Here is a 14,317-nt window from a genome sequence, read left to right on the forward strand (position 1 = left end):
CGCCAACATTTCTACATCCAGGGTGTCACGCTAATGGTGAGAAGTGTGCAGCCTTTTGATGACTGCAAGTTCACATGTATATTGTACCAAGTTTCAAAAGAAAGAGTATCGAACCACAGAGAGCTATTGGTAGAGATATTTATGCCACTCGTTACCCTTTAGCAGAGGATACTTGAAAGTTGCCTTTTATTCCAAGTAAGAGTGTTTTGAGATAATTGTGTTTGGGTGCGAAAGAGTAATTATTAAAAGTAATGCAAACAAACATAGAATTGCTATGTAAAAGATAATGAATCTGCAAGAAGGCCAAAGTGTTCTTGGGGAATATAGGATCCACTACTAGCATTGGCACTACTTATGATATAAGATATGTCTATATCGTCATTCATGTACGGAAAGAGCTCCATAATATGATGATAACAAACAATCCATCTGATATTTCATCCTGGATAACCAATGCAATGATCGTAAGCAAGCCACTCGGATCTCTCACAATTAAGGGCTTCCCATGGATATTTATATGAGCTTAGTGAATCCCTTCTTATCCCCACCACATGAGTAGCACGCTGACACGTTATATCACTTGGCACCGTACATACTACCACGTGACCAATGGTAGTTTCCTCTCTAGTCCCATATTTCTTCCACATTAGCTACATTTTGATTATTATTTGCATCTTGTGATGAAAAAGTGAACTTGATCTCTCTAGTGCTTCTATTTTATATTAGAAAGCATTTACTAGTATTCGTCGATGAGATTCGGAAGACCAAAAAGATCGGGTGGAGTGGAATCCCTCCGCGTGTAGCTCTTCGAGGAACCACGTGCAGGAGATAAAACTAGAGAGTGAGAGGGAGGAGAGGCTCCCAAAGGGGGCTCTCCTTTTTCCCTCAAGGGGAATTGTGTGTTCCTCCTCCTCCCAGTGGGTTCCCTCAAGGGGCCTCCGCCTTATATAGGGGGCGGGGAAGGGGGTTTGGTGCGCCCCAAAACCCTAGGGGTGCGTCTGGGCCACTAAGGGCCCATGACCCCTCCTCCCAAGTCAAATACCCTAGCCGCCCCACCACAAAAGCCCATGTGGGGGTCGGCCGGTCTCTTAATGGGCTCCCCTCTGAGAGGGGCCCATTAAGGTGGGATACACCTTGATTAATTAATTAAATATTATTTGACTTAATTAATACATAATACATATTATTTGATTCCCGATGACCCGAGACACTTCTCAAACCACTCCAAACATCCTTCGATTCTCCCACACCCCTTTCCGGTTCTCTCTTCTCTATTCTCCGGCGTTTCCAATGAATCCAATAAAACATCTTAAGTTTCGTTGAACCCTTACGTGTGTTTCCCTACGGTTTGAGAACAACACAGACATGATCGAGTCGCCTCTCCGATCAATGATCACCAGGGGGTTCTGGGGAACCATAGCGATCCCATGCATTCTAAGAATGTATAAAGTCGTTGAACCACAAACTTGAGTCATATTCCCTTTTTTACTTAGATACAAGACTTGTCCGAGATGTGATCACCGGTATCATCATACCTAGTTCGATCTCGTTACTGACAAGGCTATTCAACTCGTTCCCGTGTGATTAAATCCTCATGACCTAGTCATGTGTTGCAACTTGGATGTAATCTCACCGAGTGGCCCCTGAGTATCTTCCGTCACATGGATGAACAAATCCCGCTATTGATACATACGCCTCAACCATCCCTTTGGAATACTTGAGAGCACCTTTATGACCACCCTGTTACGATGTGAAAGTTGATGATATCTAAGCAGCCGCTAGTGACAGTGATTAGATATGGCCGCACGGTCTAAGGATTAGGTTACAACATTTCTGTTAGTATCACAGCATGAACTTTGTGACATGATCGAATTGCAATACTTATATATTGGGAATGTCCATCATATCAATAACCCAATGATATGACTCCATTGTCAATGACGTGTGTGTCCATGATTGGGAAACCTCGGTCATTGATTGACCTCAATGATCTACTTTGTGAATGCTCACTAGGGACCCTGGTTTGTTTATAATACCATATGTGCATCATTGTTTCCGATTAATACAAGTATTTCATGTCACGAAACTATTATGAACTATATATATATATATGAACTATGTATATAATAAACACTCTTTATTATTTGCATCTAGGGCACCATATCCAGCAGACTCAACTCTAAAGTAAACTCAACAAAGGAATGAGTCCTTCAAGATCTTCCTATAGGTACAAGATGGCGGTGTGGAAGTAAGACACTTGGCGATTCATCCAAAGAGAAGGAAACACCTTCACTTGGTGACGATAAGCAATACTTGTGCGCCGTATAAAGCTTCATCATAACCCAGAAGCAGTTGAAGACTACTTTCGAGGTCATGGTACTAAGATACCCTCACGAGGTTAAAACATGCTCATGAATCCAACGAAATCCCAGCGCAAGGAGTCGACATCCATGGGAGAGAGAACTTGATCAAACAGGAGTACAAGGCAAGTCAAGATTACTTACACCGGAATCTCGGGATATCATTGTAACCGAGTCGGTGCCGTGTAACCCTAGATCCCAAGTAGTGTATATAAGATGGGGACGGAAACTGATGTGTCGTGTCCATATGCTCCCATTATCACCACCTCCAGCACCATAGTGCTCTCAAGACCCCTCTCGAGATGACAATGGAGCATAAGGAATAGATCTAGTCACAACCATGAGTAGGGTCACTACGGACGACTGCTCATGCCGCCCTGAAACTGTATAACTATGTGTCTGAGTTCTACCATCGAGATCTTCTAGGAGTATCACCCCATCTTCTCTATTGTCGGTAAACTATCTCGACTGGAAATCCTAGTGCCCTGTTAAGATTTTTCTTGTTTTTGCCACTATAATCCGATTTTAAGCCAATGACATCCATTTCATAGTTTTTGTGGTGTATGTTCATCAAACTAGCACATCCAACATGGTGTTGGATGATGGTGGTCCTACATCGCGTCCTCTTCTTTTTAATTAACTAACTCACCACAATATGTGAAGTTCATTGACATGTTGGCGCCGAGGTTCGTTTCCAGTGAGATCTGCTATGAGAAAACACCACGGTGCTCCCAACACTCCAACCCCCTATGATTGATTTTTTCGCCATTCTCGTTTCTTACGAACGTGGTGGAGTGCGTCGAGGAGAACCTTGTAACATCTCTAGCGGATTACCCATATTTTCAGCATCCGTACCAAATATGGGTAGAGTAGAGAGACTATATTGGTACTCAATATGTGCACAACGTTTGAAGCTTACCCAAGTTTAGAGAGCCATATTTTGTTGTCCGTATAGTTACATGTGGGGCCAGTCTGTCATTGAGTCATTATATTTCCCGTATGGAGCTCTCATTCTCTCCTGATGCCAACGGGGTGGCCACCCAATCTTTTTCCACTATTATCAAGTGAGGTAGAACAAGTCATGCCACACTATTTTGTGGTGGCGTCTTCTACCAAAGCTCTTGTGAGCAGAAACTCCAGCAACAAACAAGTAGCTGGGATAAGCAAACTAGAGCTTTTATACACCTTCGTTTTGGAAACCGGTATTGATTTTCCTATAATTTGACTTTTTTTACACAATTATCGTGATCTGAAAAGTGCACAGTGGAAATAATGTATAGGTTTAGCATCACTAGTGTACTAACTCATGGATCGTTGCTCGTGTTAAAAGAAAACATATATGTATGAAACAACCCACTCTTCTTGTGTAGGAGAGTGTCTCTCCTTGTGAGGAAGTGGATAACCATACTAAGACAGTGTTTCATCGAGGGAGATAGATTCTCCTAATTTTTAAGTGGAAAATTCTCAACTTGATGAAAAAGACACCTAAATCTTCTTCCGGTAATAAATATGGGATACAACATGTTATTCTCTACTTGTAGTACATCATGCATGTTGGTTGATGAATGATCATTCCGATTATTTTTGTGCAACCACCCTATAAAAAGAATCAATGCTTGAAGGAGTGCACAACTGACGAGGAAACCATTCAAGAGTTGATCAGAGTAAGCTTGCTTTCTAGACCCTTATCATTAGTAGTATTTAGCAATAGTCTGTCCTTGTACCATACACATATGTATAAGCAAATCAGTTTTACTAATTTAAGGTCAAAAAAAGCTTGTACTTACCCCACTTGCTGCATGGCTTCAATCTTTAATTAGAAGGTCGTGCTGAAAAAAAAGGCCTAGCTAACTAGACTTTGCACCAATTTTGTTGAATAAACCCCGTACCAATCGTTTTGTGCTCTTCTGGTAGGCTGGAATTCCCAGCATGTACGTATCTCTTCAGCTAGAGTTTTTAAACATTTGCCTTTTCAGAACGAATATGTTGGTAAGCCCACAAAATTTCAGATTTAGCACAAACCCTGTGTTCTCTGACCGAAAGCTCATTATGTATCCTACAAGGCTTATTGTCATGAAGAAGAAAACTCAAATGTTACACAGCTCAATCCAACCCCATCGAAAGGCTGCAACGAAACGAGCCAGGGGAGAAACGAGGCATGCTTGATTCGGTGCAGTCCGAGCTGGACACCTCTACTGAGAGCAAACACCCCTTTCTGAGAGCCCACCCACTGCCATTTGTTCTTCAACCAATCCCTAGTCTCAATTAGAGATCACAAACCACACACACATATACCCATCATCACTTGGCTGATTGCTACTAATACACACATCGCTAACACTTTTGGAATTAATTACGGAGCCATCGTGGAGTTGACACTAGAAAAATGTTGTCATGTTTCCATATCATTCTACTTTCCCTCACACGATGGCCTCCATAATTCAGGAGTCAAGTCTCGGTGTCCTCCTTTCTCAAACTCTTCCTTTGCATGATCTTGTTGATAAATACTAGTGTCTGTAGTATTTGGCTATTTGCATGGTATTCTATTTATTTCTTTGCACTGTATGCGGGATGTTGAGAGGAAAGCTCTTTCAGGGGTGGAGCCCTGGGGAGGCGCCAATGGGAGACCGTCCGGTCCACACCCCTGATCCACTCCGATCTCGTTCTTCTTTATTCCGAATCTCCTTTACTGAGATTAGAATGCACAGCGTCATGTCGTTATATTGTTTTACCGGCCACTTGGTTGGTGTGCACAGACGTCAAGGCACTGCCGACCTGGTCGGGCTTTGGTGATTTTGTTGTGCTTGCATCGGTGCACTCCGTTTTCATGCTTTGATGCCATTCATGGATGCCAGCTTTTGCTGTTCAGCTAATCAAGTAATCAACACTTCGCATATTTCAGCACAACAGGTAAATATTTTTTCTTTAAAGAACAGATTATAAATTAGGCTTACACACCACAGTTCACCGACAGCAAATATAAGCCACAACCTCCATTATGTTCAATCAAGCCCACGTTGTTGATTTGAGCTACGATATGGCGTAGAGAGGAGGGTACACGCCACACAAGCCTAGCTAGGAATCATGGCGGAGCCAGCCATGGGAGCAAATCTTACCAGCTTCACCAGCACAAAATCTGCCTGATATACGCCGTACCGTTGCCTCCCCAAAGCGCGGCCTGGATTTCACAGCTCCTCATGGGTAGCTTGACTCGCATCCATGGGATGCTTTCTCCAGGAAGGCACACTTCTTTGGGCACAAAAGCCCCTCCCTTCATCGTGATACACATCAGATCCAGAGGTACAGAAATGACGATTGCAAATATGCAATCGTTTCGTGAAGCATATGCGATAAAGCAATGTGACTAAGAAAGCAAACGAATAATAGAGATTTGCATTAAAGGGTACTTCAGATCGAATGGCGAACTGAAAAGAAAGTGATAAGCTACAGAAGGCATAATCAAAAGAAAGGGTAAAGCTTCCCCTCTCCCGCCATCATCAGATTTGCAAATATAACAAGCACATGCCACATAATTTAGTAGCACGAAAAACATTAAGCTATGTTCAGATTTTAATATTTCTGGTATGAATAAGAACATTTAACCCTCCAAAATGGTATGCAGCCAACAATACGATTGTTTGGATACATGATATGAACTGGCTAATGATGAGAAAACTGGTTCTTTTCCGATTTAGGCCCTCTTCGACTCCTCATTTATCCAATGATTCAAAAATGGGTCCTGAAGAGAGGAAGATCAAGTATGAATTTCCATACGCGGCCTAAGTGCTTAACACAAGACTGTAAAAAGAAATACAATTCATTTTTCTAAAAGAAAGGCTTCAAAGAGTAAAGGAACACAATTCCACTACTAGGTATTGACAAGTCACTAACAACAGCATATTTTGTGTAGTTATTTCAAGAACAGCATATCATCCGGAAGAAGTCAAAGTTTGCATGTACCAAGATAAATTACCAAAGGGGAATGTTAGTGCTAGGTGTCTCTCTGATAAACTGGAGATCTGGCCTAACAATTAGTGTAATCATTTTGTTTGCAGAGAAAATTCAAATTACCAAACCCCATATAAGCTTCAATACATTAATCATGCAATACTAAATGCTTGACCTGATGTGTGTGTGACTGCGTATGATTCTTTTTTCAGGAATCGATGCATATGAATCTTGATCAGATTGGAAATGCAAAATACAGGTCGTAGCTTGTATGTGACCAAATAATTGGGATGAAACTCTAAGCAGAACATTAAATTCATAGCTGGGTGACAATCATTATTTCACGCCAGCACTGGGATAGGTCATGCAAGTGTACAACAGTACAAGTTACAAGAGCTGGATTTAGACATACCTAGATAGCCAATAGCTAACAAAACTCGAAGCTCCGATCGACAAAAGCAGTCTAAACAATCGGGTCATATTTCACGTTGGCAAGGTAAAGCCCACAAGCAGGTGCCATAGGGGGAGCAGCAGTCACTGTCTTTGCATCGAGAATTTTCTCAACTGCATCAAATGTTGGTAGACAGTATCACAATGGATAACCACTTCAATTTATTGTTAATTAATCAAAAGGTATTCAGTGAACGTTAGAGAAAGAAACAAACCATCCGCAGTTGTTCGATCTCCAGTCCCAACAACTTTCAGAAGACCAACCATCAACCTTATCTGCATTGGAAAATAATTAGTGAACATATCAAATCACAAGAAATATGACATAATACTCATCTTCCCGTCGTCATACTGCAGCAACATCTAATAATCAAAGTAATAGCATGGCAGATACAAAGCTTAATGGTAGCAGCAATATCTAGTAATAACATTTTCTTCCAGATACTGCTCAAATGCGTATATTTGCATATGATATAGACGTTTAGCGATGTCTTAGCGCATAGTTTTGCCATCATGTAGCGCGGGAGCTGCAAATGCTTAATGGACTGATCATGGACACCTTTGCATCATTTTCATAAACTTAGACACTTCTGTTGAACTTTTGAGCTACTCAAAATATACAATTTACAGTGGATATATACTCTTTTATAGGAGAGCAATTCAAGAACAACTCTTTCTTGATCTTAATTTGATGTCTTTTATTTTCTCTGCCTTCCCAATCTTTGCTCTGTGTTGTTTTAAGCAAAATCTTGTGAGTTACGAAGGCAGTTTAAAGTAAGGAAATCTTACCCTTTTGTCAATCTAGCTGTTAGAAAGTGTGGATGCTACTAATTTGATCCCTGTGGAAGAACGATAGGAGAACTATATTTGTGACAATCAGGTACAGCTGGCATCAAAGAAATTTTCAGGAAACAGTCTCTTAAGAGACAAAATGTGCGTTATCAAGAAATGACATGTGACCAGTTCGAGACAGTGTTTCGCAAATCGCAACTCCACAGGAACATAGCTTCGGGATACCTATTTTTTACCCTTTAACCAATTGTCCACTTTTTTTTTGTTTCTTTCAAATAGTTGAAGTGCATATATGCACCTAAAGCTAGACTGCATTTAAGTTGCTCCCAAAGAGTCCTAGCTTTTTGCATCTAAATTTTCCTCTCAATGATGCTTATGAACAAAACTAGCCATCATTAAATGTAAGTACTACTATTATTCTAATGTATATTGGCATAGATAAAAAAAGGTTAATTACTATTGAAATCAAGAACATCACACTCTGAGAGTAACTTAAAAATACAGTTACTCCCAAATATATCAATGAAACCCAACAGAAAGACTAGTGAGCAAGCAATTAACCAGGCATGTGGACCCTAGGCTCTGAAAATAACCTTCAAGGAAGATGAATTAACCTGGTGGTAAAGAAAAGACTGTGCCCTTGCAGTAACGACAAAGCAGCGGTGCCTTAATCTCTTTCCAAACTCTTGCCCATTCTCGGATACTGATTTTGCACTGGCAGTACTTGAATTGTCAGATCCTTCTCCAGAAGACCCCATGAGTGATGCCCCCGAGTAAACAAGAGACCCATCTGGTGATTCCATCTCTGACCGCTCTAAGCTTGAAGGAAAGAACATGAAAGGAAATACTTCTGTAACAGTAAGTTCATCCAAAGTTTTCACTGGAGATTTCGCCTGTAACAATAATCCCTCCATATAAACACAGTGGATGATTAAATCCAAGAAACTCTGTGCCTTTCTGCACTAGTATTTCTTGATAAACTCTGCAACTGATAGACAATGGGAAGAAGCAAGACACCACCTGACATCCAATTGCTCGAAATGAACTGAAATCATGATGCCCAACAAGTATATTGCAAGCTTTCTGAAGAAAAACGATCATTAGTAAAGCCAGAAACATAATTTAGCATTAGGAAACAATTAAGTATGGCTGGAGAATTTACCTTCATAGCCTGGATATTTAGATCCTCAGTTATGTGCCAAGCAGAGTTTTTTTCAAAGATTGATGGTCGCTCAGGCCCACAAAGTAAACGATAGTGATATCTTCAACAAAATTCGTAAGACAACAACATAAGCATTTCCATTATTTAAAAAGGGTAATGGAGATGTTTATAAGCAAGCTTTGATTGCTCACATTAAAAAAAAGCATATTGGTTCAGAGTTACTACCCCCTTTATTAAATAGTGTTGGTCATAATAATGGAAAGTACAAGATCAATTAGGAGAATGCCTCGTATTATATTGTAGATTTTGCTACCTACGTGCGTTCTAGAGCTTTATATCTAGCATGGAAGTCTGGTGCAACACAACGAACATCAGTCACCATTATGTCGCCTTCATTCTTCTGCAGGAAAAATGTGGAAATATATATAAATAAATATCTACTGCAAGAGACAAAATAAATACTAATAAAATCTGGAGAACTACACAAATAATTTAGTATATTCAGTAGGCAGATGTATGTTCATCCAACTAAGGACCAGCCCAAACAAAAATGAAGAGCAAATGTTCAAGATAACATTGAACAGGTGTACTGCATAATTAGCTTTTATATTAAAATTTTGCTTAACAAATATGCTGGGTGAATAGAATTATAGGTAGATTTGCTGAAAACATACATGGAGAAAATGGTTCACCGCGCGTTTTACAACTCCAGGGTCATGAGGTGGCAACTGCAAATGGGGAAAGAACATCAACAAACAAAACTATAAGCAGCATAAGTGTTCTAAAATGCATAAGATTTTTTTAAGAAGTATATTCACTGAGATTGTAAATCGGACTTCCTTCAATCCATGATGGACCTAATTTAACATGCAGTGGGACAAATGAGTTCTGAGTGATGCAGACAAAGCATACGCTAGCTAAGTGCAAGCCTTGCTACAGAGAGAACTCAAGAGGGAATCCCAGTTAGAGAGAAAAGTATATGCATACAAACCACTTCACCAGGCTTCCTTTTACTTATCCGCTCCACATCAACATGACAAACATTTGACAAAGCATGAACACCTGAATCCTGGACCAGGAGATAAATCGTTTACTACATAATAAACTAATGTTGTAAATAACAATTATTGTGGAATCATGGTGATGAAGTAAAGAAAAGCCACATCAAATGGTGGAATTTAGCACAGAGGCTATATAGTATATTGCAGACCTACCATTATTCTGAAAATATGTTAATTATACTAATTTGTTATATAAATATACAAGAATATAATTAACTTTAAAATAAATTGCAAACAAGCAATTAGAAACACAAGGTCACAACACATTCATGGCATGTTCACTCAAACTACAATTACGCGAATTATGTAACAAATTATAGCGAAAGATTGAAACAAATTAAAATCTTTCCAATATACATTATTTAACCCTAATATTCATATGAGGTTGTAATTTTACAGATTATTACTATAATAACTAAATATAGTTAGTTGAACAATAATATTTAATATTTACTCCCTCTGTCCTATGAAGGTTATCTGAGATTTGTTAAAATTTGGATGTATCAAGATTCTATTTAGTATCTAGATACAACCAAAGTTTGACAAATCTCAGACAACCTTCGTGGGACGGAGGGAGTATAATATTCCTAAATTTATATTTACAAATCAACATATGAGACATTATTTTGTGAATTACTTGCTACAATGCTAATTAATTCTGCAGGAGCCACTATTTTCCCATCCGCATAGCAGACAACCATTACCCTATCAGTGTGTTAGCGCACGTAGCTGTGATAGATATAATTTCAAGTTTTCAACTATAGCAGAGTCACAAGGGTAAAACCACCACATGTACCATGTACTTAGAACATATAAATAGATCAACAAAAATTAGTAACTACAAGTGTATGGCAACAATAGGCAAATTAAGGCTCTGTTTAGCATTTCAGTGAATTGTGATAATTGGCAACTCTGTTTTTCTAACCAGCTTTTCCCTATTTATATATTTTTTAACAAGCTTGTTCCTGCTTCCATAGCTATTTTTTCGTAGAAGAGTATATAATAAATTCAGCAAAGCACAGTTTATACCTCTAATCTGAACCTAAAAGTATCATAACATGTTGGAAACCATGAACGGAAGTCGTTGCGCAATAACACAAGCCTCTCCACTAACTAGACGATAACTCTGTTATTATGAAAAAAATAGCCTAGTAGTAGTACCTTGATAACTTATCTGCCACATAATGTAGATCAAGAATTAAAGAATAGCAATCACATATCCTGGCATGCAATATTCACAGAAATATCATCTCAGTCCGCTGTATGCAACTACTTAACTCAACAACTATGACAGGGTTTCTAGGCATATAAAGTAGCATTATTAATCATGTTGGCAACTTTTATATGATGAAAAATGTCCAATGACTTCAATAGCAAACAGAAAAATGTCGAGATTCAACAGCTAGACAACAAAAGTGAAGAAAAACTGTTAAAAGTTGCAGTAAAACATGACCCCATACCGTTCGACTAGAACAGAAGACAGAAACTGGCTGTCCAATGAATTTTTGAAACGCCTCCTGAAATATTTTAAAAATATGAGCTATTAACAAGTGCAGGAAGAGGCGTTCATTAAAGAAGTAGTCGAAGTGTATTTCAATGTTAATTTGTGATCATGTTCAGTCATAGTCACAGCCATATCAATATCCATTTTCCAAGTTACAAGTAAATTTCAATAGCCATAGCATTCAATCTAATCCTAAGAAAACACAACACATTGCTTTATATTCTTCACTGCTAGGATCCATCATACCAGTCTACAGGCTTCTTTTAGTACACACGTCACCACATTTTGTAAGAACGGTGCTTCCTTAATTTGCCTCAGCACATACCCATACATGTATACAAGTGTATTTAAGTGAATGTCGCTCCAAGATAAGGAAATATACCTCTCTTAGGGCTTGTTTGATTCAAAGGATTTCCAAAGGAATTTTGTAGGATTCCTATAGAGGTCATTTGATTCAAACGATTGAATCCTCGAAAATTCCTATGGATTGCTTTCCTATACTACAATCCCATGGGATTCCTAGCAAGAGGTTAGACTCTTTGAAAATTTCCTATGTGTCTATGACAACTATGACATGTACTCAATCTCTATAGAAATTTCCTGCGTTTTTAGGTGCAAGTGCAACCAAACAGCTTCTGCATCTAATTCCTGTGTTTTCTATTCCTGTAGGATTTCACATGCCATGACATACCGTCCCTACGTTTTTCCATATGCTTTTAAAATCCTTTAAATCAAACAGGCCCTTATATTTTACAATGATCTCCTGAAGGAATGTTATACTATTTGACAGCACTATACCATATTCTTGTTAGTTCTACCTTTTTTATACAGCAGACAAAGGGAACTTATTTCATCTAGTGATTACATTTTTCTTATCTATACCATCTTCATCGAAAATTCAAAACAGAGTGTGAAATAACAAAAAAAAAATTGCTGGAACAGGTCTCTAGGTACCCCTTCTCAACGTTATCATCTGAAATGCTGTTTCGTACTCAAACTGCTCTGCTACATACAACTGTAGAGCAGAGATGTGGAAGTGAAACAAACATCCTATTAAACAGTATATTAGGAATACTACTATGTCACTTTGCTTTGTGGTCTCATGCGTCTAACGCACCCTATTATAGATATTTAGGTCTACAAAAGTAATGCATCACTAGAATCTCTACACGATCAACAGTCCCAGATCAAATCCTCAACTCCAACCCTAGCCACCGGACCACCACCCAGTAGCATCCAACTTTTGGTTATGGTATTATTTTGCTGAACCATAGGTATGATGATGGTGGCAGGACCGTATCATGGAGAAAGGGTAAAATCTGAACATGTGGTCTGAATGTATTGATGATGACAGGAAGAACTATTTTTTCATGACGAAAATATCAACAGCAGACTTGTCACTGGAGAAGCTACAGCTCCTAGTGGGAGCAGGGTGGTGTAGGAGTTCGGGTCCAGGGTATCAGCTGTAACACCATGTTAGTTCTTAGTGGGGTAGTTCGGGTCAAGAGAATGAAATTCATGTACCTCCGATTCTACCTATACAAATACCAACCATGTGCATCCAAATGTATGATATGTAAGGACTTACCCCAGGGCAGTCATATGATCAAATACTAATGTATGTGCACCGCTATTTATGTACATAAGAACAATTCCACCAAATTGTAACAGATACATAATAAGCAAGTAAAGTAAGGAACATGTTATGTGTCCCTCTAGAGTCTAGACTCTAGACACACAAACATTTCGATGGCCTTACTTACTATCAAACAAGAAAAAAATGGAAGTTCCAGCAACATATATGCCACATCAGTGTACCAGAACTTCATTTCAACAAACTACAGTACCAAAAAAAACCTTTTGCAACATGTAATTCACCTACCTGTCCATTCGAAATCACCACACCCAGCAATTCAAAAATGGCCCTCCTCATCAAAACCACTGTAAATTTAAACACCATCTACACTAAAACAGACACAATACGGAGTACAACGTCTCCATTTTCTACCTACTCACTTGTGACAGAGGATTCACCTTATTCCCCTACAGTCCTACCTACAGCATTTGCCCACCAAACTCCGGGATATCTCCCACGAAAGCCCTGACGAGCGCTTCAAGTCTCACCCAGAGTCATATACCATCTCTAACGACATGAATGTAGATTAGATTATCGTTATGAGTTCCCAACTCAGGTTATGAGAACTTTACCTCGAGGACACCAACGACAGTGCGCTTGTCGGGCTGCTGCTGGGAGCCGGAGAAGCGAGTGCCAGCGTACTCCACGGCAACCAGATATCGCTGCGCCCGAGAGATCCGTGCGCCGCCCATCGCTTCGCTCTCGGCTCCCACCGGTCCGCCGCCGTCGGCGGCGCTCTCGAGCTTCTCCGCCGGCAAGATGTCTGGCTGGGAGGACCGCTGGAGTTTGGAAGGTGGCGACGGGTCGGCAAGGGAGGATTCGAACGGGCGCTTGGAGGCGGCGTCGGCGGCGTCGGAGCTGGCGGCGCTCATGGCTATCTGCATCTGCGGCATATGCTTCGCAAGCAAGGGTTTTGGGAGGGGTCGAATAGGAAGGGGAAAGAATTCCAACGAGTGATTATTATCAGCTAGCTTGAAAAGTTTGAAGATCCAACCAAATTTTGGACAAATCTGACAAAAAGTGATGAAACTTTGAGACAGATGATCCAAATTGTTTGTTTGATTAGTTAGTTCATATTGTCTCCATTATTGGATCTTTTCATACATTTCTAAGAAGTTTGAGAGTTTCATCAAATTTTGACCGAATCTCACAAAAGGTGACAACACTGCCAAACAACAAATCCAAATTGTATCAAACTTCCCACATTAGTTACATGTAGAAATGAGCTGCCCCACCATCGACGGTGGGACAATTATATCGGCTCGAAGAACCAAAATAGGAGATAGCATTATTATTCCTCAAATTAAGCTGGACTGAATTATAGAAGTACTTCTTTTCCATGTGTACTTGCAAAAAAAGCCACGCGGCACTTAGCAAATCATCATAGTTTTAAACATTGTTGTT

General features: G+C 39.7%; 1 protein-coding gene across 1 annotated transcript; it reads right to left on the reverse strand.

The window, feature by feature from the left end:
• Nucleotides 1-5,735: 5,735 nt before the first annotated feature.
• LOC124655548 (tRNA pseudouridine synthase A) lies at nt 5,736-13,810 on the reverse strand. Its single transcript, XM_047194425.1, has 11 exons — nt 13,486-13,810; nt 11,234-11,290; nt 9,704-9,781; nt 9,387-9,440; nt 9,030-9,112; nt 8,713-8,812; nt 8,571-8,633; nt 8,165-8,443; nt 6,974-7,034; nt 6,721-6,872; nt 5,736-6,099 (listed from the first exon to the last, which is right to left on the reverse strand). The coding sequence occupies exons 1-10, from the start codon at nt 13,804-13,806 to the stop codon at nt 6,772-6,774; spliced, it is 1,197 nt and encodes a 398-aa protein (XP_047050381.1). The 5' UTR covers nt 13,807-13,810; the 3' UTR covers nt 5,736-6,099; nt 6,721-6,771.
• Between the last annotated feature and the right edge of the window lie 507 nt (nt 13,811-14,317).

Source organism: Lolium rigidum, chromosome 5 (assembly GCF_022539505.1).
Source record: "Lolium rigidum isolate FL_2022 chromosome 5, APGP_CSIRO_Lrig_0.1, whole genome shotgun sequence".
NCBI lineage: Eukaryota > Viridiplantae > Streptophyta > Magnoliopsida > Poales > Poaceae > Lolium > Lolium rigidum.

Excerpts from the sequence above, each read along its gene's own strand:
- LOC124655548 (XM_047194425.1), bottom strand. The coding sequence starts at position 13,806 with ATGCCGCAGATGCAGATAGCCATGAGCGCCGCCAGCTCCGACGCCGCC. Across the intron at positions 7,035-8,164 it reads AGTCTTTTCTTTACCACCAG|ATAAGGTTGATGGTTGGTCT; the intron begins GTTAATTCATCT and ends TTTCCAATGCAG. Across the intron at positions 6,873-6,973 it reads AGATCGAACAACTGCGGATG|TTGAGAAAATTCTCGATGCA; the intron begins GTTTGTTTCTTT and ends CATTTGATGCAG.